A 25442-nucleotide genomic window follows, 5' to 3' on the forward strand; every position below is an offset into this window, starting at 1 on the left:
CTTTTAATAAGAACCCCCTTTTAATAAGAGCCCCCTGTACTTTGGTCATTTCACGGGGGTGGGTTGGGCTGGACCAGAGTGGGACACTGACGCTGATTGAGAGGCTGTAACCAGGCCCCTGGAGGGCTACCCCAGGCCTCTCCTTGCTGGGCATCTCCCCAGAGTAGGCCAGGCCAGCTGGCATGAGATACCAGTCCTCAGGCAGCACATGAACTTAGGGATTTCAAGAACAGCATGTTCGGGGCTCCTGGGTGGCTCAGTGGGTTAAGCCTCTGCCTTTGGCTCAGGTCATGATCTCAGGGTCCTGGGATCGAGCCTCACATCGGGCTCTCTGCTCAGCAGGGAGCCTGCTTCCTCCTCTCTCTCTCTCTGCCTGCCTCTCTGCCTACTTGTGCTCTGTCAAATAAATAAATAAAATCTTAAAAAAAAAAAAAAAGAACAGCATGTTCTCATCATCAGAGATTTTAGGGGAGACCTTAAGCTCAGCCTGTCCCCAAGCTCATTTCTCTCAAGGGGACTTCTCCTCCTTCCCTTCTGCCCAGCTAGCCTTTAGAACTGAAGGTGATGAGTGCCAGGCCCCTCATCTGGTGGGGACAGAGGCTGGATGCTGGACAGGGGACCCACGATGGTTCCCCCGTGTCTTATCCCCTGGTACTCAGGCAGAGAAGAGCAGAGGGGCTGTGTGCTTCAGAATCCACTAGAGAGCTCCTGAGAAGGACCTGCCACTCCCGCCAGCCAGGCCCATCTGATTCCTGGTCAGGCAAGGGCCTAACCTGGATGAAAGGCCCACCCTGGAACTGGCAGGGTTCTTCTCCCTCCCAACCTTCCCAGACACGCCCCAGCTCCCTCCCACTGGCTGCTGTGTTACTTCCCAGGCAAATGCCTGGAAGGAGGTGGTTGCAAAGACCTACCCTGCCTTCCCTCTGAGTTGGTGCCCTGAGTGGGAAGTGGATTACCGTACAGCCTTCCTTTTCCTTAACTCAGGCGCAACTTCTCTCCATCCCCGCTGCAATGCTTTGGCTTTCTGTGTCTCTCCCTGTCCCGGACTTGCTCTAGCAGGTGGTTCCATCAGCACAGCCAGCAAGCAGGCCTGGAGAAGCCTGGGCTGAGGGTCAGCCCCTTGACGTGGGGAGCTGGCAGGCTGACTCCCTTCTCTCCTGCTGTTTGCCTTGAGGTGTTGCTGTGTGACTCCATACTGGAACTTACTCTTCAGTTATGTGGCAGTGGTATAGGGATGAGGCTAAAAAGACACCAATGAGACAGCCTGTGTCTTCAGTCCTCTCCTGTGTCTACTGGTCTGTGAGCTTCTTCAGGAAGTTAGAGGAGGGGGGAAAAACAAAAACAAAAACAAAAAACTAGTCAGGGCCTGGGCCTTCCTGCTGGGCTCTGTTGCCAGCCAGACACTGACTGCCTGGACATGCCCTGGGGATAGCCCAGAGACATGTGCTGTGGGCATCGTGGAACCTCAAAGCAGGGGTGGCTAGGAGGGCTTCCAGGAGGTGGCTTGAGCATGTCTCAGCTCCTGGAGGCTGTGGGGAGCACAGGAGCACATTCTAGGATTGGAGCAGTGCAGTTACTTGGAGGGACTGAGGCTGCATTGGAGATAGCTTGTAAGGAAGCCTTGTATTTGGGGATACCTGGGTGGCACAGTTCTGACTCTTGGTTTTGGCAGAAGTTGTGATCTTGGGGTTGAGTTGGGCTCCATGCTCAGTGTGGTCTGCTTTGAATACTTTCTCCCTCTGGCCCTCCTGCTCATTCTCTCAATAAAATAATCTTTGGGAAAAAAAAGCCTTGTATTTGGGGAGCATAGAATCTAAGATCCTTCACTGAATGTTAATTACTTATCAATGCTTTCCTTCATTTGATACATCATCACAGGTAAGCTCCTGCCAGGCCACACTGAACTCTACCCTAGATCTGGTGACCTAAAAAGGTTGTGGTCTGGGACTGGACTCTGGAGGGTTAGCAGGTAAGGTTTGTGTAGAGTGTAGGGGTACATTGGGGTGGCCTGAGGACTAGAAGGCTAGTAGCATTCCTCCACCGGGGAGATGTCCTGGCCTCTGTGAGCAAGGGCATGGTCTGTAGGTGGAGATCCCATGTCATGAGCCAAGACCAGCACAGTGTGGGCTGAGAGAGGGAAGCAGTTCCCAGGAGCAGCAAGTGGAGGTAATGTTCTGATGGTTGGAAAGGCTGCTTTTCCTGCAGATCTGCATTTATTTATGTATTTATGTATTTATTGATTGGTTGATTGATTGATTGCAAAGCTGTTGTCCTGCCCCTGCCAGGTTTATAGGCCCCTTTAGTGCTTCCAAGGGTACTCAGAGCCCTTCTCCCTTGCTCTTCTGCCTCTGTCCACTGCTAAGACCGTGGTCACTATTGAGGGGGCACCTAGGGAGACACTCAAGGCTAAGATGAAGTTCCTCTGTGCCTGCCTTCTGCCCTCTCACAAGCTTCTCTCCTTGGAGTGTTGAGGAAAGAACCACGGAGGCAGGCAGGTACCTGGGATGGTCCAGGTGGGTCCAGGGCCCCTGTCTTTGGTTGAGATCACTGACCAGCCATTGCTAAGCAGAGAAGCAAAAATGGGGGTGGGAGCAAGGCCTGGGTTAGGGCAGACTGCCATACTTCCTGGGCCTGTTAATCCCTCTGTGAAATTAGACTCAGGACACCCAGGTTCACCTCCTACCTGGCCAGGGGGTGCTGGCTGAATCGTGTTCCTTTGCCTCAAATTTTGCAGGTGCACCAAACTGAAACCAGTATATATGCTTGGGGTATGGGGTGGAAGGTAGGAGAGAGAGGGGGAGAGATGCGCGCTGGAGAGAGCAGACATCCTGGACCGAAGGAACTCTAACGTGAGAGGCCGAGGGAGGGGGCGTGATGGTGTGCGGCATGTGGGAGTGAGAGTCAAATTGTCAGGGGCTTGTAGAGATGTGTAAGGGCCCCTTTAGGTCTAGAACGTATTTTATGGTTCCATGGGCAAAACACTGAACTAGGCTATAACGGAATTAGGGAACAAAGTAAAGCCAAAGTGAAGCTCAGTTTCCAAGATCTCATAATCCAGTTTCAGAGCAGTTACTGCCTGAAGGTCAGGATAGCGGTGCCCTTGGCAGCAGGAAGACCAGATTCTATCCGGGGCGTGAACTGTTCTAGCAGAGGAAGGGTTAGTTGGACTCAGGAAAAGGTGGGGGGGGACAGCCTCTCCACCATCTGCTTCTCCACTAATACCCTGGGCCCTTATCCTGCTTCAGGAAAGACCATGTGTGCCCTTCCACAGGTGGGGGCCAGACCCACTTTGTACCCCCAGTTTTTTTTTTTTACCATACTGTCAGACACCTGTAAAAATAAAACCTTTATTACCACAAAACCTTATTAATACAGGTCCACAAGCCCTTATCTGAAACCCCTCAGGCCAGATATATTTAAGAATTCAGAATTCCTTGGGTTTTAGAAAGTGCCAAGGCACAGATGCTGAGCCTCACATAACATCTCCAGAGGTTGTCTGGCACGACACGCAGTAATCAGACATCAGTACATCAGTGGAAAACTGTGAAAAGGCCACACTGGCCCACAGATTGCCTCATTTCACTGCACGTTGGGTCTGGATGCCGAGGAGGAAACTTCTTTGGGTTTTGGATTTCAGAACTGCAGATAAGGGATTGCAGAGCTGGACTTAAACACGCCCATTTCAGCCATAGGACCCTGAGCTTCCCTTTCCTCTCCTATAGCATGGATTTATTAATTTTCCCTCACAGGCGTGCCATGAGGATTGAACAGCTTAGCACCTGTGAAGTGCTCAGAACCCTGCTTTGTACGCATGGATGGCATCACGAGACAGGCAGACAGACAGACATGTAAGACAACAATTTCTGTACATTCGGATGGTTCAGAGCTCCCTGCTGAGGCCCTTCATGCCACCAGGGCAGATGGATCTTTCCTAAGTATCACAGATCTTCAATATCCTTGGGCCTGGGGCCTCCCAGGGCAGCAGACATGAAGGTTTCAGAAGTCCCAGAAGAGGGTCTGTTATACCTTGGGGTCCTCCAGAGAGGTGGAGGGGGCCCAACCTTGTGTCCTTTATGACAGTGCAGCGGTCCCGGTGCTGTGGCTCTCGAGTCCCCTCCCCCTGCACATCAGGTGGAAGAGACCGGAACTGCTTCCTGAATAAACAAGAATGTGTGCTCCCCTGGAGATTCTTGTTCACAAAGGAGACACGGGGTTTCTGCTCCACTGAACATTGGAGGCGGAGCTGAACCTTCCCCAGACACACCCTTAACAAGAATCTCAACAAGCATTTCCATGGGACAAGGTGGAACTCCTCTGTCCCTTATTGTAAAACTTCAAACCATTCAAAAGGACAGGATGGAAAATATTGACCATATTGTTTCCGATCCTCCAGCTGCCCTCGGCTAACAGGCCCCTGGGCAGCTGTCTGTCCCTCTGCACTTGTCCTCAGCTACACAAAGACACCCCCCCAACACACACCCTCACACCACACCCCTCCTCATACACCCTCACCACCTACACACCTGCATGTACATCATGGATCCCCTCCCACTCATGCCCCCACAACCACACACCCTCACAGTTTAATCATCTTTAATCATCTTTACAAAAGAAAATAATCATCTTTACAAAAGAAAATACACATTCACACAAGAACACACTTCACAGAGGCAGGCATTTGGCCATTGCATCCAGATGCCCGCAGGTGGGGTCAGGATGCTGCTCCCTTAACTCCTGGACCAGCGTTCTGCTTCTTCCCTAACTACCCAGAGCCTCAGTTTTCATGCTGGGGAAGTGGCGGTGAGAATCACATTGCCCAACTCAGAGACAGCCCGAGAAACTCAAGCGGGATTTACACTTAACAGGAAAGCATTCTGGGGCACCTGGGTGGCTCAGTGGGTTGAGCCTCTGCCTTGGGCTCGGGTCGTGATCTCGGGGTCCTGGGATCGAGCCCCGCATCAGGCTCTCTGCTCAGCGGGGAGCCTGCTTCCCCCGTCTCCCTGCCTGCCTCTCTGCCTGCTTATGATGTCTCTCTGTCAAATAAATAAAATCTTTAAAACAAAATCTTTAAAAACAAAACGAAAAAACAGGAAAGCATTCTGCTTACTAACCGTCCAGTGAGAGCCCATCCAAGGAATTACTCCTGCCCTCCTCGGACAGGAGACAGACTTGGAAAAGGACTTCAAGAAGATGAAGAAAGTGATCTTAGTGGCACAGATTGCTTGGAGTGAGGCTGACGGTTCCACAGAGGGCTCCGTTTTGGGGTGGGGTGGGCCCTTCACAGTGGGGTCACTGCGGCCAGCCAGCTAGAGCCCTGGAGGCCCCCACACACTCCACAAAACACCTCCTTGACCTGTGAATGTGTGTCAGCAGAGCAGCTGAGCAGCCTCCACTCTCACTGGGCTCACTGGAGGGTCCTCTCCACCTGCAGGGAGGAAGTGGGGAGGTGACCTGGCTTGCTCCCCAGCCCTCCCCCAAAGCCAGTGGTGGCTCCCTGTCCCCTCCACCTGGCTCCTGGACAGCGGGAGGGAGCGAGGGATGAGGCCATGCTGGAGACAGAAAGCTCTCACCCACCACCCTTCCTCCATCTTTGGTTCTCAGGCATTGTAGCCATGCTTGGGAGCACCTGGGACTTCCTCTCTCCCCCTCCCCATCCCACAATCACCTGGGGCTCCTTTGCAAGATTCCTGATTCCTGGCTGTGGGGAGAAAAAGAACACAAAACCAGTGATCAGGTGGGTGGTAGGCAGAGGCGGTCCTCGTTCCCTACCTTCCATTCCTTCTCCCCCTCTGGGGCCCTTCCAAGGTCAGGCCTAGTGGTTTTCCCTGGCTGCGGGATCCGCAGGGTCCTCAAGGATGATGGATGGCTATAGGGTGGGAGTACTTGGGCTCTTCCACAGATGGGGGACAATGGCTCAATTGTAGTTGCTGCTCCCCAAGAGGGAATCGTTCTGCTGGAAGGATGGGCGCAGAGCCTTTCTCCTTACGGGGCTTGGTCGGCTGTGAGGGTACCTTTTTTTATTCCACCCTTTTTTCTTCCTACCTACCTTGAGAGTACTGCTTGATGAAGATCAGCACTCCAGCCGTCAGCAAGAGAAAGATCAACATGGGGATAACCACAGCACTGGTTATCCACTGACGAGGGGGTGCTTCTGAGGAAGGCAGAGAAGAGGGGTCAACAGCCTCAGGCCATGGGACTATCTCTAGGGACCCTGGCACCCTCTCCCGCTCCTCCACATCCCCTCCACCAGGTCCAGCTCCTCACCCCAGGTCACAGTGAGTGTGTGGTTCAGGCCAGAGTGCTGCACATGGCAAGTGTACTGGTACTCCGTCCTGGCTGGCACCTGCACAGCCGCCCACGTCTGGTAGGTGCCATCTCCACTGGGGCGTGTCTCCACATACTCAGTCTCTAGCACCAGCTCCTCCTCACCCAGCCACCAGCTCAATGAGATGTCCTGTGGGTAGAAGCCCCGGGCCCAGCATTTCAGCGTGATGCCGCCATCCGGGGCTGTGTGTCTTGTCACCTGCACCGTGGGCGGCTCTGCAGAGAGAGGTCCAGGGAGAAAGGCCGGTGAGAGGCTGCTCTCTGCCCCCTCCTCATGCTTGATTCTGGGGTCCTCTGGCATCGTCCAGGGTGGAGGACAGGGAGGAGTTGGAGACCAAGTCTCTCTCCAGGGGAGGCATTCAACCAGTGTTGGAGGAAGGGATGACCTACTGCCAGCCATCCCAAAGGGGCACAATCCTGGGAATTCCTTAGTGGGGATGTGACTTCCTGTCCCCAACCTCCGGGAAGGTTCTGGGTGGGGCTGTTGGGTCCTATGTTGATAACCCCCTTCGTCTCACAGAAACCCTATGGTTTTCTCAGAGACTACATGCATCCCCGTGACTCCTTCACATGGTAAGTGCCTAACAAGAGGCTGAGTTAAGGCAAGGATGGTCCTTCCCTCACTTTGGAAGGAAGTGGTCGTGAGTGTAGCTCCAGAGTCAGCCTGGAATTAAGCCCAGCCTGACTCCTGTCCACACTCCCCCGTGCTCTCAGGGCCTGAAGGGGATTCCTGATTCTTTGTTCTTTTCTCTCAGGGTTGTTCCAAATGACATCGTGCAGGTGTGATGGTTCATTTTATGTGTCAAATTTACTGGGCCACACAGTGCCTCGGCATTTGGTCAATCCTTATTCTGGATGAGATGCCCATTTGAATCAGTAGATGCAGTAAAGCAGACTGTTCTCTCCAGTATGAGTGAGGCCCCTTCCAATCACTTGAGGATCCAAACAGGACAGAAAGTCTAATCTCCTGCCCGATCTCCTGCAGCTGGGACATCAGTCTTTTCCTGTCTATGGACTGAAACTGAAACACTGGCTCTCCTGGGTCTCTGGCTTGCCAGCTGCAGATCTTGGAACTCCCGGTCCTCCATGGTCACGTGAGCCAATTCCTTAATTCTCTCTCTCCACATCCTGTTTGGTTCTGTGTCTGTGGAGATTCCTGCCTGGTCCCCCTGGTGACAGGTAGATGATATCCCCTGAGCACTGGAAGAGCGCTCAACAGTCATGTAAGACACCAGTATGGTGCTTCTGGGAGGCAAGGCTATTGTCACCATCCCTGTAATACTGACGAGGACACTGAGGCACAGAAAGGGCAAGTGACTCGCCCAGGGTCACACAGCCAGCCACGATGTGGCTCTGGACGCTAGGTTCCAGTGCCTGAGCTGGGACCCACCACACTCTGCTCTCATAATCACATCTTCTCTTGATGTTATTTGCCCTGCCTTCCCTTCAAGGAACATCCTCCCTGTTGCCTCAGCTGATTCACATGGTGCTGCTCAGTCACCAGACATCCATGGTGTGCTGGATGCTCTGACCAGCCCCACCCACCAGCAGCCGACGAGGCTTCTGCCACAGCACCCCCAAGCACCCGCCTTCCCTAGTGTTCATCCCAGTCCATCCCTCCAGCCCTGCTGGATGGAGTCAGGAGAAGTATAGGACACACCTAGGATCTGAGGAGCATGTTTAGCATGAAGGGTGTGTGTGAGCAGAGGGGCAAAGGGCCTCAGCTTCCCTGGCAGTCCCCGGTAGTCCAGGGACTGGCCTAGTGAGGAATGCTATCCCCTAGGGCCTGAGGTCCATTTCTGAAGGAGAACCACAGGACATTAAGCCCCTGGAGGGCTTTATGAGTCGCCTGGTTTAACGTACTCACTCTATGGGTGAATAACATGAGGCCTAGAGTCAGGGCCTCACTTACCAAGACCACAGTGTGGTCCACCTCGCCTGGAATGAGGGCCCGAGATCGAGTTCTGCTCTACATGAGGAAGCCCTCGACTAGTCAGCCCTCTTTCTGGGGCTCAGTGGGCTTAGCTGAGACAGGGGAACACAGTCTGCCTCCTCGCCTCCACCTCCAGACTCTCAAGCACGGCAGTGTGGGCCCCGCGGTGTGGCCACAGGCTGCACCTCACCTTTCCGGGTGAGGCTCTGGCTGCCCAGCTCCAGGTACCTGCGCAGGGAAACGAGGCAGAGGCCTTCCAGGTAAGCCTTGTCGTACTCAGCATAGCAGCGCTCTGTCTCCCACCAGCTCTTGGTCCGCATGGCTGCAGGTTTGGCCGACACCCAGTTCAGAGTCTCCAGGTCCAGTGACAGGTGGTCCTGCCCATCGAAGCCAAACTGCCAGAAGCTGTGGGTGTGGCCGTCCTCCCGGATCTCACAGCCGAACATCCGCTGGGTGCTGTGCATGCCTGCACATATGGGTGAGAAGGCTGCCGTTTGTATGCGCTACGGGGTTGGATCCCTGAGAGCCGGAGAGAAGCCCAGCACCCGAGGGTGCCTCTAAAGGGTGAGGGGCAGGGTGGCAGCATTTAAAAAAGAAGGCTCCCCTGGGAACGGTCATGAGCAGCCAGTGCTGAGCAGCCTCTTGCGCCTCTTACAGGAGAACCCTTGGGTTCATAGCTAGAGCCATCAGAAGAACTCAGCTCCTTATGGTTGGAAGAGGTCCTCAAGAAATACTCATGGTAAGACTGGGTCACACCCAATTGAGAGATGTGAAAGACAGGTTCGGATGTGAGGCTAGCTGCTAGCAAAGTGGCTGGGGTGCTTATCCTTGGGCCCCTGGGCTACTGTGTAGTTCTTCCCAGTCTCTGGCTTTTATACCTAAGACTGGGTTTCCAGGCACCTGGGGCAGGGGGCAGCACTGGCAGCAGCCAGCAGGGGATGGGAGCTTGTCCCTGCCGAGGGGGTGGCCCGAGGGAACCGCTCCTAAATTCCTCCCGGGCACTGGTTTAGAGCAGGGGTCCTCAGCTAGGTTCTCTCTCCCACCCTGTGCTGTCTGCCTGCTTCAAGTTCATGTGGCTTCCCACCCTGCATGGTAGAGGTGGTGTCTGAGAGCCTGGCCATGGGTGTGAGGGAGGGAAACCTCTGTCAGTCTGCAGGAGTCTGGAACCCCAGGTAGCCGAAGGGGAGGCATTGTGGGGCACAAGCTACTGTGGATGCTTGCTCTGCTGACCACATGGGCTGGCTGCAGAAGCCACAACAGATTCTGAAGCCCCGGGAGGCCCCGCTTGCCTGTGGGGATAGAGTTATGCATCAGGGCCATGCCTTGAACCCTCTTATGGGCTCAGGGGGGCGGCCTCTCTCCACTAATGGAAAGGCACAGCTGCCCAGAGGGTCAGCTTGAAGAGTGTGCAGGAAAGGGGTGGGGCAGCGGGAGCCTCTGACGCACCAGTGCTCTGGTTGTGGTAGCCCATCACGGTCCACGTCTCCACCTGCTGCACCTTTGCCCAGGCCCTCTGCTTCTGAGTCTCTGTCTCCCAGTACTGGGCGTCCACAGTTGCCATCCACGGGGCCTGGGGCTTGGCCCTGTCCACACGACTGTCATAATGGATGAAAGGCTGGTCATCCACGTAGCCTACAGCCAGAAACTGGGGAAGGTCTGGGCCCGGCTCTGACAGGGCCAGGTAATGGTAGTGGAGAGAGTGAGTCCCTGTGAAGACATAAGATAGTCAGACTCATGTGCCCTGCCACAAGTGTGCCACGCCACACTGCAGGACTATGTGACTGGTGGGGATGGCCATGCAAACCTAACCAGGGTATTTGCCATCAGTAAGAGCAAGAACTGGGGATTTCGGTTAAAAAGTAAGGGTAGTCAAATAGTTTAAATAAAGAATCAATCATTCAGTCAAACATTGAGGCCAGAGTTCATGTGGTAAGGCTTGTGGACTTTAGGCTTGTGGAAGTTTTCTGCCCCTCTGCCTTCACTCAGGGCTTACTTACTCTTTACTTACTTACTGATTTCACACTCTTCTCTGTAAGTGTGATTGTCTGGTTTCCCATCTCACAGTTTCAAAGGTATGATAAAAAAATTGGTTGTTTGGCAGCTTAATTTCTGTGGATTTATTCATTCTCCAGAGCTTCCTGATAAAGTGAGGCCACAATTCCTAGCTTGAACCACTGCTGCCAAGTTGGTGGCATCTTGACTGCATTCCCCACTCCCTCCTATTCCCACAGGAGACACTGCCACTCATCTCTTTAAGTCCAAATGCTGCCTCAAGGTTTGTTCTCCACCATCTCTAGAAGCACCAGCTTATCCATTCACCTTGGTGCTGGAGATGAGATTTAGCAGCTCACCCTGACTCAAGCTATAAAAACAAGTGCTGTATATTTAAAAAACTTACCCCACCTTTCTCAGGGGCTCACTCCCAGAGACTCACCCATAACTCACATCTTTTTCTTTTTTCCTTCCTTTTTTTTTTTTTAAAAAAAAAAACTGTGCACCGCAATATTGAGTTTGAACTCATGACCCTGAGATCAAGACCTGGGCTGAGATCAAGAGTCTGATGCTTACCGACTGAGCCACCCAGGGGCCCCTCCCTTACTTCATTTTTTTTTTTAAAGACTTTATTTACTTATTTATTTGACAGAGAGATAGCACAAGTAGAGCAGCAGGCAGAGAAAGAGGGAGAAGCAGGTCCTCCCTCTGCTGAGCAGGGAGCTTGCCATGGGGCTCGATCCCAGGATCATGACCCAAGCTGAAGGCAGATGCTTAACCAACTGAGCCACCCAGGCGCCCTCCCCCTTACTTCATTAAGGAAGGTTTTGCTCAGGACCCTTTGGTGGCTCAGTTGGTTAATTGTCTTAGCTTCAGTTCAGGTATTGATCCCAGAGTCCAGGAGTCTCAGGATTGAGCCCCATGTCCGGTTCCCTGCTCATCGAGGAGTGTGCTTCTGCCCCTCACCCTGCTTGTGCTCACTCACTCTCAAATAAATAAATAAAATTAAAAGGTTTTGCTCAAATGCTACTTTTCTCAGTGAAGCCTTCCTTGCCCATTCTATTAAATATTTACATTCCCAGCACTCCCCCCTAGTGTTTTCTCTGGAGCATTACCACCACATAGAGGATGTACACTTGACTTGTTTTTTCTCTCTCTTTTTGCCAATTTTATTTATTTATTTGACAGAGAGAGAAACAGAGCACAAGCAGGGGGAGCAGCAAACAGAGGGAGAAGCAGACTCCTCAGTGAGCATAGAGCCTGATACAGGATTCGATCCCAGGACCCTGGGATCATGACCTGAGCCAAAGACAGACCCTGAACCACCACAGCATCCCTACCTGTTTCTCTTATTAATAGGCTCTCCCCTGTAATGTCAGTTCCCCAGGGGCAGAGATTCCTCTAGGGATCCTTCTTTCCCAGCCTAGAACAGCTTCTGGCACATAAAAGATGCTCAATATTTGAATATTCAAATGTGAAAGGAAGAGTCAAGCACACCTCCTCCCTCATAGCTCTCTCTTTTTTTTTTTGAGTAATTTTTTTTTTAATTTTTAAAATTTATTTTCAGCGTAACAGTATTCATTGTTTTTGCACCACACCCAGTGCTCCATGCAATCCGTGCCCTCTCAAATACCCACCACCTGTTTCCTCCCACCTCCCACCCCCCCGCCCCTTCAACCCCTCAGATTGTTTTTCAGAGTCCATAGTCTCTCATGGTTCACCTCCCCTTCCAATTTCCCTCAACTCCCTTCTCCTCTCTAACTCCCCTTGTCCTCCATGTTATTTGTTATGCTCCACAAATAAGTGAAACCATATGATAATTGACTCTCTCTGCTTGACTTATTTCACTCAGCATAATCTCTTCCAGTCCCGTCCATGTTGCTAAAAAAGTTGGGTATTCATCCTTTCTGATGGAGGCATAATACTCCATAGTGTATATGGACCACATCTTCCTTATCCCTTCGTCTGCTGAAGGGCATCTTGGTTCTTTCCACAATTTGGCGACCGTGGCCATTGCTGCTATAAACATTGGGGTACAGATGGCCCTTCTTTTCACTACATCTGTATCTTTGGGGTAAATGCCCAGTAGTGCAATTGCAGGGTCATAGGGGAGCTCTATTTTTTATTCCTTGAGGAATCTCCACACTGTTTAAGCTCCGTTGCAGCCACAGCAAACTCTGCCCTGGCCCTTTGTACCTGCTGTTCCTTCTGTCCCAGCCATGCTCCCTCTCTTCTCTTGGCCAATGCCCCTCATCCCTCAGCTTGCAATTCAGGTGTCCCTTCCTCCAGGAAGCCCTCCTGCTTCCACCTGCCAACCCTCAGTGCAGCCTCTGCATTCCCTGTGAAACTGTGGGCTCCATGGGGGCAGGCAATACATCTAACTGTGTCACCACTGTTTCCATGGGTCTTGGGGAGAACATCATGCTTGGCACACAGTGGGTACTGCCTGCCTTTATTGAGAGGGAAAAAAAACAAGAGCATGAATGGCAACGATGATGATCACAGCTGTCACTTTTGGAGAGTGACTGCTCTATGTCCTGCACCAGTCTGACTGCTTTTCTTTCATTCACTATCACAGTTGATCCTTATTATGAACCTAAGACGTTGGTGTGATTGGCCCCATTTCACAGAGGAAGGAACTGAGACCCAGGGGAGGGTGAGTACAGTACCCAAAGCCATGCACTAGATAGAGAGAAGCCTGGATTCTCTCCCCAGAGCCCGTTTTTTCTAAGCTTAGGAAGAGGATGAGGAGCTCTGTTCTTGTACTGGTGAAACTTTATGTGAGGCAAGAGGGATCAACGTTGAAAGGGAGTGAAGGGCTGACATCAGGCCTGGGCTGGTGTGGGCCTCCTGGGAAATGACGGACTCTCAGGGTGCTGTTTCCTTATGAACCACTGAGTTAAGATTAGTGGGGTGTTCCTGGGCTGGGAGCTTTGAGCAGGGACACAGGCTTTGCTAGGAACAGAGACTGTGGCTTCTCTATGCTAAGGTGACCCACCTGGTCCTTGGCTCCAATCTGCAGTAGCTGCCTGTCCTGGGTGTGAGGGAGGGCAAAGAGATTGTGTCTTTGGGTAGCTGCCTCCTGGGTGATGGGGAAGCATGCACGTTGTACTTTCTGTCCTCTCTCCTCCTCAACTAAGGCCACACAGTGTGGTAGGCTGAATTCTGGACCCCTAAGACATCCCTGGAACGTATGAATGTTACCTTATAGGGTAACAGGGATTCTATAGATGTGATTAAATTAAGGATCCCAGGATGGGGAGATTATCCTGGATTGTCTAGGCTGGCCCTGAATGTTTCCTTACGAAAGGGGACAGAAGGACACTCTATGACTACCACAGAAGGGGATGTGAGGATGGAACAGAGAAAGAGGCAGGAAGGTGCAATGAGCCAAGGAATGCAGCTCTAGAAGCTGGAAAAGGCAAAGAAATGGGTTCTTTCCGAGAGCCTCTGTAGGGAGCTGTCCCACGGCACCTTAGTCTCAGCCCAGCGAAGCCCATTTTGGACTTTTGACTTCCATAACTCTATGAAAATAAATATATGTCGTCCTTAAGCTACAAAGTTGTGGTCCCCTTGTTATAGCAGCTATAGAAAACAAATACACATAATATGAGGCCGCAGTCTGTTGTATCTTGTAAGTTTGGTGGACAGTTCAAACCTAGGCACCCTGGAGGTCCTGCTACCCTGGAACAGAGAGAAGGATGCACAGTCTGGGAAGAAGGACGTCCTCTGAGAGCTGTGCCAGTTTTCAAGCTGCCTCCAAGATGGGGATGCCAAGTGAGGGCGCAGGGACCCTGGGGTTCCCACTACTGAAGCAAAGAGGCCACAGAGGTGCTGATATGCTCCTCCCTCAGTGTGAGGAGGTGGGAAAGGACAAGTGAGCCAAGTTCAGGCCTGCAGGGAAGGGAGCAACATGCATCTGGTTGTTCTTCTGGGACAGATAGACAATTTCCTTGCTAGATCATGTGACTATTTATGACGGTTAACTTGCTTTAACAGCCAGTGACTTCTGGTTAAAAATGAGAGGACGCCTACCCATGTATTATTTTGTAAAGTTACAAAATAGTTCTAAAGCACTTCACAAAATTTTGGCTCCGTTAACCCTCATAACGATTTTATCGGACAAGTACTGCTGTGACAATCTATGACTAATGGGGAAACTGAGCCCCAAAGATGCAAAGTCGCCTGCCAAGTAGCAAAAAGCAGGGCCAGACAGCACACCCGGGTTCTCACGATGCCCCCTGGGCTGCACCTGCCCTTTAGTGAACCCACGAAGGGCTGACACTATGTGGGGGCACATATAAGCAGCCCTTTCCCCACGGCATCTCCCCACTCTTTGCCCTCCACAGACACCTCCCTGGACATGGTTCCAATGGGCTCAGCTCTGTCCAGCCTTGCCCATATGGCCAGGCAGGGCCCTCCCTGTTGCCCCACTCAGCAAGTACCTTCTGAGCACCTGCTGTTTATTTGGCCCTCTCAGAAGCCCTGGGGATGTTGGGAAAGCACAATGGCCCCAAGTGCATGCTCTTAGGAAGCTCCCATGAATTCAGGATAAGCAAGATAAATGAATAAAATGTATGATAGACTGGCCAGGAGTAAGTTCTGAGGAGACCAAAAAAAATAAAAAGTAAAGCAGAGACATACAACGTGTTAGGGATGGGTTTAAAATTTTAGATAGAATGGACAGGGAAGCCTCCCTCCACCCCCAAGGAGACTCCTGAATAAAGACCTGAAGGAGCCATGTAAAGGTCTAGGAGAGAGCATTCTGGGTCTGCAGAAGGGAAAGCTAGTGGAAAGGTCTTGGGGGCAGCAGTATTCTTCTGGTGTTCTGAGGCTTTTGCAATAACATGGGAGAAAAATAAAATGGTGGTGTGACTCAGGAGCTGTAAGTGTTAGCAGCGAGGGGGAAAGAATGGGTTGACTCCCAAATCCTTCCTAGGCTTGTCCAGATAGTTCCTGGAATGGCCTGGATACAGTCTCTGGCCTACCCCTCCCTGCCAGAGGGGTTCTGGTTTCTGGCATCTGCTCTGCTTTGGACTACTTCACCCATGGTCCACACCCTGGCTTCTGGGGCCCATACCAGGAGTCAGGGGACAATTCAAGGACAAGTTCATGATTGTGGCCCCCTCATTCAGCTGGCTTGCAGCTACTGCCTCCCACAGACCCTGTCAGGGTGCTACCATTCCTTCTTCCCTGAAAATCCCACTGCTGTCTACTCTGCCTACTAGATGGTCCTGGGAGCCTGGCCTGCTCTCTGGGCTGGGGGCACTCCCAGGCTGCCCACACCTGTCTTTTTGCTCCAGGAGGACAGTCTGAGCTGGGACTAGGTAAAACCTCCTAGCTAACTGGATCCAAGACGGATCCTCATGCCTGGGGCTCCAGCCCTGAGTGCGGCAAAAGCAGTTGAGGAATCATCAGGCTACCTCTGTAGTTTTGAGGGGGAGCACCCCTACTAGCCTGGGGTCAGTGCCGGCCACAGTAAGACCACAGCAGGAGGAAGTGGGGGCCACATGGCAGGTGTCCAGAGGAAACTGCTCATGCTGTGACATGCTGTGACATGCCCGTCGCTGCCTCAGGCCGCATGTCATCAGCACCCCCTTTCTTCCGTCACTGCTGTGTCCTGGTCACTGGGTCAGTTCGCCAGCCCCACAAGAAAGGGGCAGTCCTGCCCTCTTCCACACAGCTTCCCTCTTTCTCTGACTGGTGGGGGGGGGGGAGGTGCCCCACCCCTTTCCTACAACCCACGTGGCATTGCCACTCTCTAGCTGTGTGGCTCTGTTCCACAGTTCCAGGCTTTGATTTCCTCATTGGTAGGCGAGGGCAATTACTTGACCTGTTCCACAGTGCTGGAGCGTTCAGCGAGCTAATAAAGAAGTACAGGCAGGGAGAAAGGGCTCTGCAGACATTATGTGCTTAGCCTTCGTCCTTTCCTATCTGGAATGGAGAGGTGGGGATGGGAAAAAGAGAGCTGGAGTGAAGAAGCCCCCTGGGGCACCCTCCAGAGGGTCTGGCCTCTGTGTCCACCAGCAGGGCAAAGACAGCCTACCAGATTCCCAGACTGTGGAGGTGCCCTCCTGCATTGCTGGGGGCTCCTGGCCTCTGCCATCTTGCCCCCTTGTCAGCAGGTGGGCAGTCCCTTACCTCCAGGCCATGGCTTGTTTTCTAACTTCAGGTTGGCTAGTTCTGCCATCACCATCTTCGCTAAGGAAGCTGGGCCATCGGCCACCACGGGCAACCCCCAGGGGCTCTCTGCAAGGGGAAAATGGAAAAGGGAAGTATGATTCTCAAGGCATAAATATCCTACACATTCTTGTCTCTGCTTAGAGAGATGGTATGAAATGATGAAGAGAGGCACGCTGGAAGGGAAGAGGGACAGGGGAGCCTTGTCTCAGGATTGACTAGAAACTTCTTCAGCATGGAGGTGTAAAACCAACAGGGCTGAGTTCTGGGTTTGGTGCCAGAGCTTTAGAAATATTGATTCATGGCATTTTTTACTGCAGTCCTGTGAGGTAGGGCCTGATGGTGCCTACCTGGAAGCCAGGGCTGAGTTGCCCCTACCTCTGCCAAAGGTTCCCCACCCAGCTGTTCCAGCCCCTCCTGGACATTCTGCTTGGTCCTGCCCAGCTTTGTCCACTTGCTCAGCTGTGTTCTTGCATTACCCATGTGGCAAACAGCTGGTGAGCACCTATTACAAGCCAGGCACTGAACTAGGTGGGGGGTGGATGTGAGGACAGAGATAAACCAAGACCGTCACAGGCCTGAAAAAGCTCAGGTCTGACAAGGAGGACACAACTGAACAAAGAAGTAGGACCAATAAGCTGAGCAGGGCTGATGAGTGCCATGCCGCAGGAAGTCCCAGGCACCAGGAATACCTTGGGTTGGGAAGGTGTTGGGGTCAGGGGCCTTCTAAGCTGAAACCTGGAGGGGACCACACCAGCTGTGAGTTACGAGGCAGTGGGCTCGGTAAGGAGGGAAGAACATTCTAGGCTAATCAATCTAGTGTGGTTACAGGACCACCTGCCTCAGTGCCACCTGGGAACTTGCTAGAAATGCAAATCTGCAGGACCCAACCTAGCCCTACTGAATCTGAAACTCTGGCTGGGGGTGAGGGGGGTCCAGCTTTCTGTAGTTCAACAAGCCCTCTGGGTGATTCTAAAGGTTGAGCCACTTCAAACTTCCCTGCTGTAGCACTCATGATACCTGTTCCATGAAAGCCACTTCCCCATCCCTAACTTCGGAAGTGAAAGCTGGGTACCCAGGAATGTTGTGAGGGGGGCTTCTCCTGGCTACGTCCCCTCCATGTGCCATCTCTCTCCTATGGTTTAGTATATCCTGGGGTTATCTCTCCCCTCCTTCTCTCCTCCTCCTTGGCTTGGGGTCCCGACTCCTTAGGTCAGCCCCGGTCAATCCCTCCATAAGACAGGGTCTATGTGCAAACACCCGTGACCACCTCTGCCACACAGAATTGGAATCACCTATATGCCCCTATATTACACCCAGGGAGAGTTGGGGGTACTGTGTGAACCTGGAAACCAACACAGTCTTGACCCAGAGACACAGTGGCCCATGCCCCTGGGGTCCTGTTCCAAGGACCGAACTCTCCCTCAATCTTTCCAGACATCCAAGGTGATTCTCTTTCAAATGTTTTCCATGGGTCGCTGAGGGCTGAATCCTCCTGTGTGTCCGTCCTGTTGAGTTCAGGAGCCTCGGCTTGGAGGGAATAAAGAACCTCTTTACTTTCAAAACTCTGGCTGAAACTTAGCCTTTCTCCTATGGTGAAGGCAACAAAGCTGTGCGGGATTAGCAGGACCCGTGCTTTGGATTTGGACAGAAGCCACAGGTGCTTCTGAATCACATGACAGTCATTGCAGACACCTGGACATAAGCTCTGCCCTCACTGGTTCCCAGTTCTGGAATTGTTGCTATTTGGGGCTATTACTTAAGGTGTTAACTTAGTAGCACACATACTACACCTCACACATTTATATTTCTAGTTAAATTCTATTAACTACTACATTAAAAATTTTTAATAGCTTTATAGAAACATAATTAGATTCCTTTGTAAGCCTATGTATTTCTATTTACTTATTCATGTTTGTTTATTTAGACAGGACGCTAGAAGGGAAGGGGCAGAGAGAGCTGGAGAGTGAGAATCTGAAGCAGGCTCCACCTCACACTCCTGGGGAGTCTTATGGGGGCTCCATCTCAGGACCCTGAGATCATGACCTGAGCCGAAATCAAGAGTGGACATCAAGACTCCCAAGCTTAACTAACTTAACAACTCAGGCGCCCCCCCCCCGCCATGTATTTCATTTTATGCATTAAAAACATTCTGAGACCTGGTCCAAGGCATAAAAAAGGTTCAGAACTCCGACTTTAGATCCTGCCAGAAGCGTCCTCCCGGGGCCCTAGTTTAAACTTGTAAATATTAAAACGAGGACTGCTTTGTGAGTTGAAATGGCTTCTTGTATGTGAAGCACTTCAAAGAGTTGGGCCTGAGGGTGACCCCCTCTTGGTATTACTGTGATAGTGGACACTTCCCCGTCTGTGCTGATAAGCCTTCCAGCATCTGTGTGGCAGAGGAGGGGGCGAGGCCCCAGGGCAGCGGTGGGGAAATCCAGGATGAGGTCAGGCTCGGGTAGCAATGTCAGAAGAATTAAAACTGGGAAAGAATGGAAATTCCGAGCCAGGTCAGAGAAACCCTCGTTGCACCGGTTCCCCCCTCCCACCCCAACACACACCCACCGCAGGGGACGCCCTGGTAACCTGAGACCGCCTCGTCAAGCCTCCAGGGACACCCATCGTGAAGGGCGGGAGCCTGCCCGAGCTAGCTGGCAGGGGACGTGCCTGCTGCTCTGATTCCTGCCCCCACGGAGTTCCCCAGGGCCTCCCGGGAGGACCCAGCCCCAGGAACCGAGCGGCGTCCAACGGGGGTTCCCACGGGGACCCCCAAGAAGCTACGGCACCGGCCGCTTCCTGGCCGGCGTCACCGCCAGCCCTCCGCGTCCCGCCGGCTTCCCGCAGGGCTCTAAGCCAGACGCGGGTGCCACAGTGGGAAGCCCCAAACGGGGGCTCTAACCCAGGGCTCCACGCCACCTGCGGGCCTGGGTCGAATCTCACCCGCCCCGCTCCCCAAACCGGGAAGTGGCCTCCGATCGCCCCAACCGCGCCCTGCCGGGCGTCCCCTGGGGTTCCGCCGCAGGGGTTCCGCCGCAGGAGTTCCGCCGCAGGGCCCCCGCCTCTCCGCCCCATCACCTGCCGCGCTCTCCGGCACTAGACGCCACAGCTGCAGGAAGAGCAGCATCGTCCGCGGCGGCATCCAGGCGCGCGCGCCCCCGAGGACCCGCGAGCCCGGGTCAGCCAGCCTGGCGAGCAGCCCCCGGGCGTCGATTCCCCCAGAGTCGGTCCTCAGCTGTGAGGGGAGGGGGGTGCTGGCGCTAAGCCCAGAGAGCTAGCGCGCGGGTCCGTAACCGGGTGCCCGCGGACCTCAGCGGACCCCGCTGGGTCCGGGCTGCACTCTGCCCCGCACCGCTCTGCTAGGCCCAGGCTCAGCTCCGACCGCAATTGGGCTGCTCCGCCCCGCCCCTCTCCGCTCCGCGGGGATCCGACTCCGCCCCGTCCCGCCCCGCTCCTCGGCGCTCGGCTCTGGCTCCGCTCTGCCCCGCCCCGCTTGGCTCGGCTCGGTTCGGCTCGGTTCGGCTCCGGCTCCGCTCTGCCCCGCCTCGCCCGGCTCGGCTCCGACTCCGCTTGGGATGCCCCGCCCCGCCCCTCTCCGCCCTGCTCGGCTCTGGCTCCGCTCTGCCACGCCCCGCTCGGCCTGGCTCGGCTCAGCTAGGCTCCGGCTCCACTCGGCTACGCCTCTCCCGGCTCGGCTCCGACTCTGCTCGGGCTATCCCACCCCTCTCCGCTCCACGGGGCTCCGGTTCCGCTCTGCCCCGCCCCGCTTGGCTTGGCTCTGGCTCCCGCTCGGCTCCGCTCGGCTCGGCTCGGCTCCGGCCCGCTCTGCCCTGCAGGCGTCTGCAACAACCATCATGTGATTCGGAAACACCTGTGGTTTCCACTGGGGACGGAAGCGCAGGTCTTGCTAATACTGCCGAGCTTTGCTACCCCCGTTCACGGGGGGAAGAACGGCTCAATCTCTGCTAGAGGTTGGAGAAAATAAAGGTTATTTTTCCATCCAGGTTCACAGACCCCTGAATTCTCACCAGGAAACCTCATGTTTTGGATAGTAGTTTTCACCTGGGGGTTTTCTGATACTTGAAAATTCATGGGGAGGACTTGGGCAGCCCTTAGTGGGGTGGGTTGGGGAGCCCTTCGCCTGTCAGAGGGCGGGGCCGAGAATGCCGCGAGTCTAGCGCTCCCCGGTCCTGGGGCCAAGCTGACCATGGAGTCTTGTCAGGCCTTCGCCACGGAAGAAGCCAGATTGTGTGATCGGGTCTAGAGCCCACGCCTCGCGTTTTTAATGTCAAAGATCAGAGTTGCAGGGAAGGTGGGCATCAAAAAGTCTGGTTCATCAAATAAAAATATTTAAAGGAAAAAACGTGTGAAATTAGTGTTTGCATTGTGATATGATTGTTATAGTCACAAAGGTTGTAACATATCTGCAGATAAGCATTGCAAACATCAAGGAGAAAGTTATTTTTCTAGGCAATCCAGGTTTATTTTGGGGGGCCAAACCAAACTGAACAATCCAGTTAGTTTTGGTTTGTTTCGAGGTATAAAGCAGGGTGACCTACTTGTCCCGGTTTTTGCACTGAATGTGGCATTTGTAGTTGTATTTATAGACGTTTTGCATATTCAGGTGTCTGACTAATCATTACGTTTTCTATATAGTCAAGCCAAACATTTACATATTGAGACATATGTTATTGTAAGGACCTATTTAGCCAGAGTTCTTCCATCCGGTTAAACAATAACTTTGTTGTTTAAAACTTAAACTGTCCCTGCCCCCCTTCCCCCAGGGGACTTACTTAAAAACGTGTCCCAGAAACCAGTCTTGGTGCCCCGATCAGAGGGGGGCACATACTGTCTCCCTGGTTACCAAGGAGTATGGGCCCCACCCTTTGGGCACCTTTTGGGCGCCAATTCTGACCAAGGTGATAGGCTGGTTCAAATGTCTACTAGGGTAAATTGTAATTCAATTGGTCACTTACATGCGACCTAACATGACTGTGCAGTTTTCTCTGTGTGTTACAATTTCATTGGCCACCTGTGCATGGTCAGGCCCAACCACATGGCCTTTGCCCTTAAAAGCTAGTCTGTGAAGCAGAGAGGGATCACCCTCTCTGTAAGAGGCTCTGAACGTTCGGTTTGATTCTTGATGCTTGGCGCAAAATAAAGCTTTGCTTGACCTTCACTTTGTATCAGTCTCGCTCCTTTAATCACGGACCCATTATTGGGGGACCTTACATTATGATTATATTATAATTTAATTGTGAATATTTTTTGTTACAATTAGGGCATTATGTTGATTTTAATTGTTAATTCTATGGAATTAAAATAGGTTAAATTATCTTTGGATTCCCCCCCTTTATTAAAGATTTTATTTATTTGACAGAGAGAGACACAGCAGGAGAAGGAACACAAGCAGGGGGAGTGGGAGAGGGAGAAGCAGACTTCCTGCTGAGCAGGGAGCCCAATGCAGGGCTCAATCCGAGGACACTGGGATCATGACCTGAGCTGAAGGCAGCCACTTACTGACCAAGCCACTCAGACACCCTTAAGGACAGAAAGGTTGTTACAAAACGTTTGTGATAAGGAGAGCTTTTCTGGTGGGGCTCGGACACACACCCACACCACAGGTAAAACTTGGACCCTGAGCAGGGGGAGGGGACAGGTAGTGGAAAGTCTCTCAGAGGTGGTAACAGTTGACCCCAGTCTCGACAGAAAGGGTAAAGAAGATGAAGGTAGGATGAAAAGCAGTCTTTTTTTTTTTTTTTTAAGATTTTATTTATTTGACAGAGAGAGATCACAAGTAGGCAGAGAGGCAGACAGAGAGAGAGAGGGTAGGAAGCAGGCTCCCTGCGGAGCAGAGAGCCTGATGTGGAGCTTGATCCCAGGACCGAAGGCAGAGGCTTTAACCCACTGAGCCACCCAGGTGCCCCGAAAAGCAGTCTTGTGGGGGCACCTGGGTGGCTCAGTTGGTTAAGCTACCTGCTCTTGATTTCAGCTCAGATCATGACATCAGGGTGCTGGGATAGAGCCCTGCATTGGGCTCTGCTCAGCACAGAGTCTGCTTGAGGATTTCTCTCTCCCTTTCCCTCCGCCTCTCCCTCCTGACCCCCACCCACCCACTCATGTATTCTCTCTCTAAAATAAATCTTAGAAAAGAAAAGTGGGGTGTCTGCATGGCTCAGTCTGCCTTCAGCTCAGGTCATGGTCTCAGGGTCCTGGGATGGAGTCCCGCATCAGGCTCCCTGCTCAGCGGGGCGTTTGCTCCTCCCTCTGCCCCTCCCCCCTGCTCAGGCTCTCTCTCTCTCTCAAATAAATAAATAAAATCTTAGAGAGAGAGAGAAGACAAGAAAAGTGACTTGTGGGAGGGAGGTAAATACAGGTATACCAAGGCCGGCAGAGAGGTGTGAGTGGTGAGCTGGGGTAGCTGCTGGGGAAAGAGAAGGTCATGCATCTGGGCAGGTTGTCAAAGCCCAACCACAGAAGGCCTTACGTGTCAGGCTAAGGAATCTGGATGCCAGCTTCAGGGCTCTGTAGGGTCCCTGAACACTGTAAGTTGCCAGGCCTACCCATCCATTCAGCTGGCAGGGTCTATGCTCTGCACCAGACACCCCACCAGGCACTTGGGACAGGTGGAAATCAGGTGGGGTCCCTGACAGTGCAAAGTCCACAGTCTGGACAGAGGTAGATTGGCATAAATTACCCTAATCTCAACAGCTAACACCAACACAGAGATAACCGAGGATGCGCTGCACAGGCCCTGTTCTCAAAACCCTTTCCTTATAGCTGTCGTTCAGTCTGTTCCATAACTCCCTGTGACAGGACCATCATTAGCTCCATTTTACAGATGGGGAAACTGAGGCAGGCTGCGGTTAAGTAAGCTGCCGAAAGTCAGGCAGCTGGTAAGAAGATGGGCTGGTATTTGAACCCAGGCCATCTGGCTCCCCACGCCATGCTCTGAACCATTCCATTTGTGGACTGGGAAAGGATATATAGCACCCTGGGTGCTATGATGGAGGTTTAGAGGGGACACTGGGAGGGAGTGGCCAGCATCTAATGGGGGCTTACAAGGGGTGTCTTGGTTGCTCTCTTTCTCTCAGGGGACAATGGGAGACCAGCTTTCTGAAAGGGGAGGAGAAACACCCTAGGAGGCCAGCCTCATGAAGCATCTTTATGGATAGGGCTTTCTGAGGTCTGGGGACCCAGCCAGGCATCCTGGAAGCACTCACTGCTTCCTCTGGGGTAGGCAGTGTCTCTGGGCTCCTCCTGCTTGCCTGCTTATGGCCTTGGCCCAGAGACACCATGGCCCACTTTCCTGGGGTCTCTTTCCCAGGGACATCGTCCAAACTCTCCCCTATCCCTGCCTCCCCTCTCTCCACTGACCTCTTGCCCAGAGCTTCAGGATGATTCTCCTTCTAGTTTTTCCCACAAGGAGTTGAGGGCTGAGTCCTCCTGTAGCTGTGCCTGAGACTCTCAGATCCCAGATCCCTCCCTATGGCATAGCTCACCTTTCAGAACCAAGGGCCCAAGCCCTGGAGCAGCATCCTAGGCCCACTCCTAGCAGGGTGGGGAGGCTTGTCATAAAAGTCAAGTTGTTAACATCTTACCTTACAGCTCAAATAGTTAGCTAGAAACAAGTCAGTTAATAAGATAACCAGCAATTCTAAAGTTATCAGTAAAGGCAGGGACAACATTATGTTTACAAGTGCACTGGGGCAGGATTTCTGTGGGCAGACTTTCCAGGCTTCTGCAGCATCTGCCAGGCTCTACTGAGAGACACGGATTCTGAGACCTCTTTTGATTGCCCAAATCCCTTGTTGAAGGAGGACAGCACTGCTCAGAGGCTGAGATGGAAAGCTGAACCTATTTTGTGCTTAAGCCCTGGGGAGCTTGTAAGACACAATCTCCTTGAGCAAAATAGAAGTGACCTGTTGTAGGTTTTTGAGAAACACAGTGTCAGGGAATGGGGGGTTTTCAGAGTCGAGCGTGTTTATATTCTGTTTGAGAGTGGTGGCTGATTGTGTGTCAGTTGCTGGTGAGCTGATTTTCAGAAGTGTGGTCATTGGGGCAAGTCGTCACTGATGGATGATCCCACAGCTTGAAAACAGGTTCTGGGGTCACACATTCTCATCCTTCACAATCTTTGTCTGAGGTGTCATCTACCAATAACAGACTCCTTGGATGATGTCTTCACTTCTCTGGCCTGAGACCCTCGAGAGGAGGTAGAAACATGGAAGACTGCAAACAGGACACATTTCTCTTAGGTCATGTCTGTTGGCTCAGGGATGGAGGTGTCCTCTGGTGGGGACTGCTGTCTATGTTTGCCCAAGAGCAGGAGGAAACCACAAAGTGCTTTGACCTCTCTCATGCTTCCTTCACCTCAGGGTCTGCTTAGATCACCTCTGGAAAGGATGAGGTGAGAGAAGAAATACTAAAGGTTGGCCAGGTTCACAGTCAGGAGGGATGCTGGAGGATGGGTGGGGTGGAAGGAAAGGAAGGAATGGAAACAGATGAAGGCTTCTGGTGGGTGAGAATGGAAAGCTAAAGTGACCTTGTGCTTTAGGTCAGGAAGCCATTCCAGTTTAGCAAGGGAACATGGCTGGGACCTTGCAACCCTGATGGGACCCACAGCCTTATAAAGCTCACACACCTCTCAGAAGGGCACTTCCACACTGAAGGGCAAGTTCCGAGTTAGCCCTCCTGTCTCCAGGATGGCCTGACTGGAGAGGGGCCACCCTTTCCCCACCTCTACTACAGGGCTGCCCCTCAACACCTCTGTTTGGAGGAGGGCATTTCTCTCTGACCCTCAAGAGAGGATGGGGTTTGGGACGAAAGGAGGGACAGGAGGACTCAGAAACTGTGGGCAGCCCTGCCTAAATCATCCTGTGATCCTATGGTCCCAAACAGCGACTTTACCTGGCTGCTCCACGATGTAGCCCACACTGGTTTCCCACAATCTTGGGAGAGGATGGGCCAGCTGAGAGGGAGATGAGAATAAAGAGATAGGAATGTTTCTAGCTCA

At 52.8% G+C, this 25442-nt stretch overlaps 1 protein-coding gene across 1 annotated transcript; it reads right to left on the reverse strand.

Moving 5' to 3' along the window:
- Positions 1-5355: 5355 nt before the first annotated feature.
- Positions 5356-19680, reverse strand: LOC116861442 (H-2 class I histocompatibility antigen, Q7 alpha chain-like). The gene is given in 10 exon segments (XM_032848014.1): positions 5356-5425; positions 6047-6151; positions 6265-6540; positions 7289-7480; positions 8448-8723; positions 9704-9964; positions 16391-16498; positions 18791-18830; positions 18832-18911; positions 19505-19680. Coding segments are annotated over 10 exon segments (1461 nt in total). The 5' UTR covers positions 19569-19680; the 3' UTR covers positions 5356-5366.
- Positions 19681-25442: the final 5762 nt, after the last annotated feature.

Source organism: Lontra canadensis, unplaced genomic scaffold (genome assembly GCF_010015895.1).
Source record: "Lontra canadensis isolate GAN:19392208 unplaced genomic scaffold, GSC_riverotter_1.0 scaffold199, whole genome shotgun sequence".
Lineage (NCBI taxonomy): Eukaryota > Metazoa > Chordata > Mammalia > Carnivora > Mustelidae > Lontra > Lontra canadensis.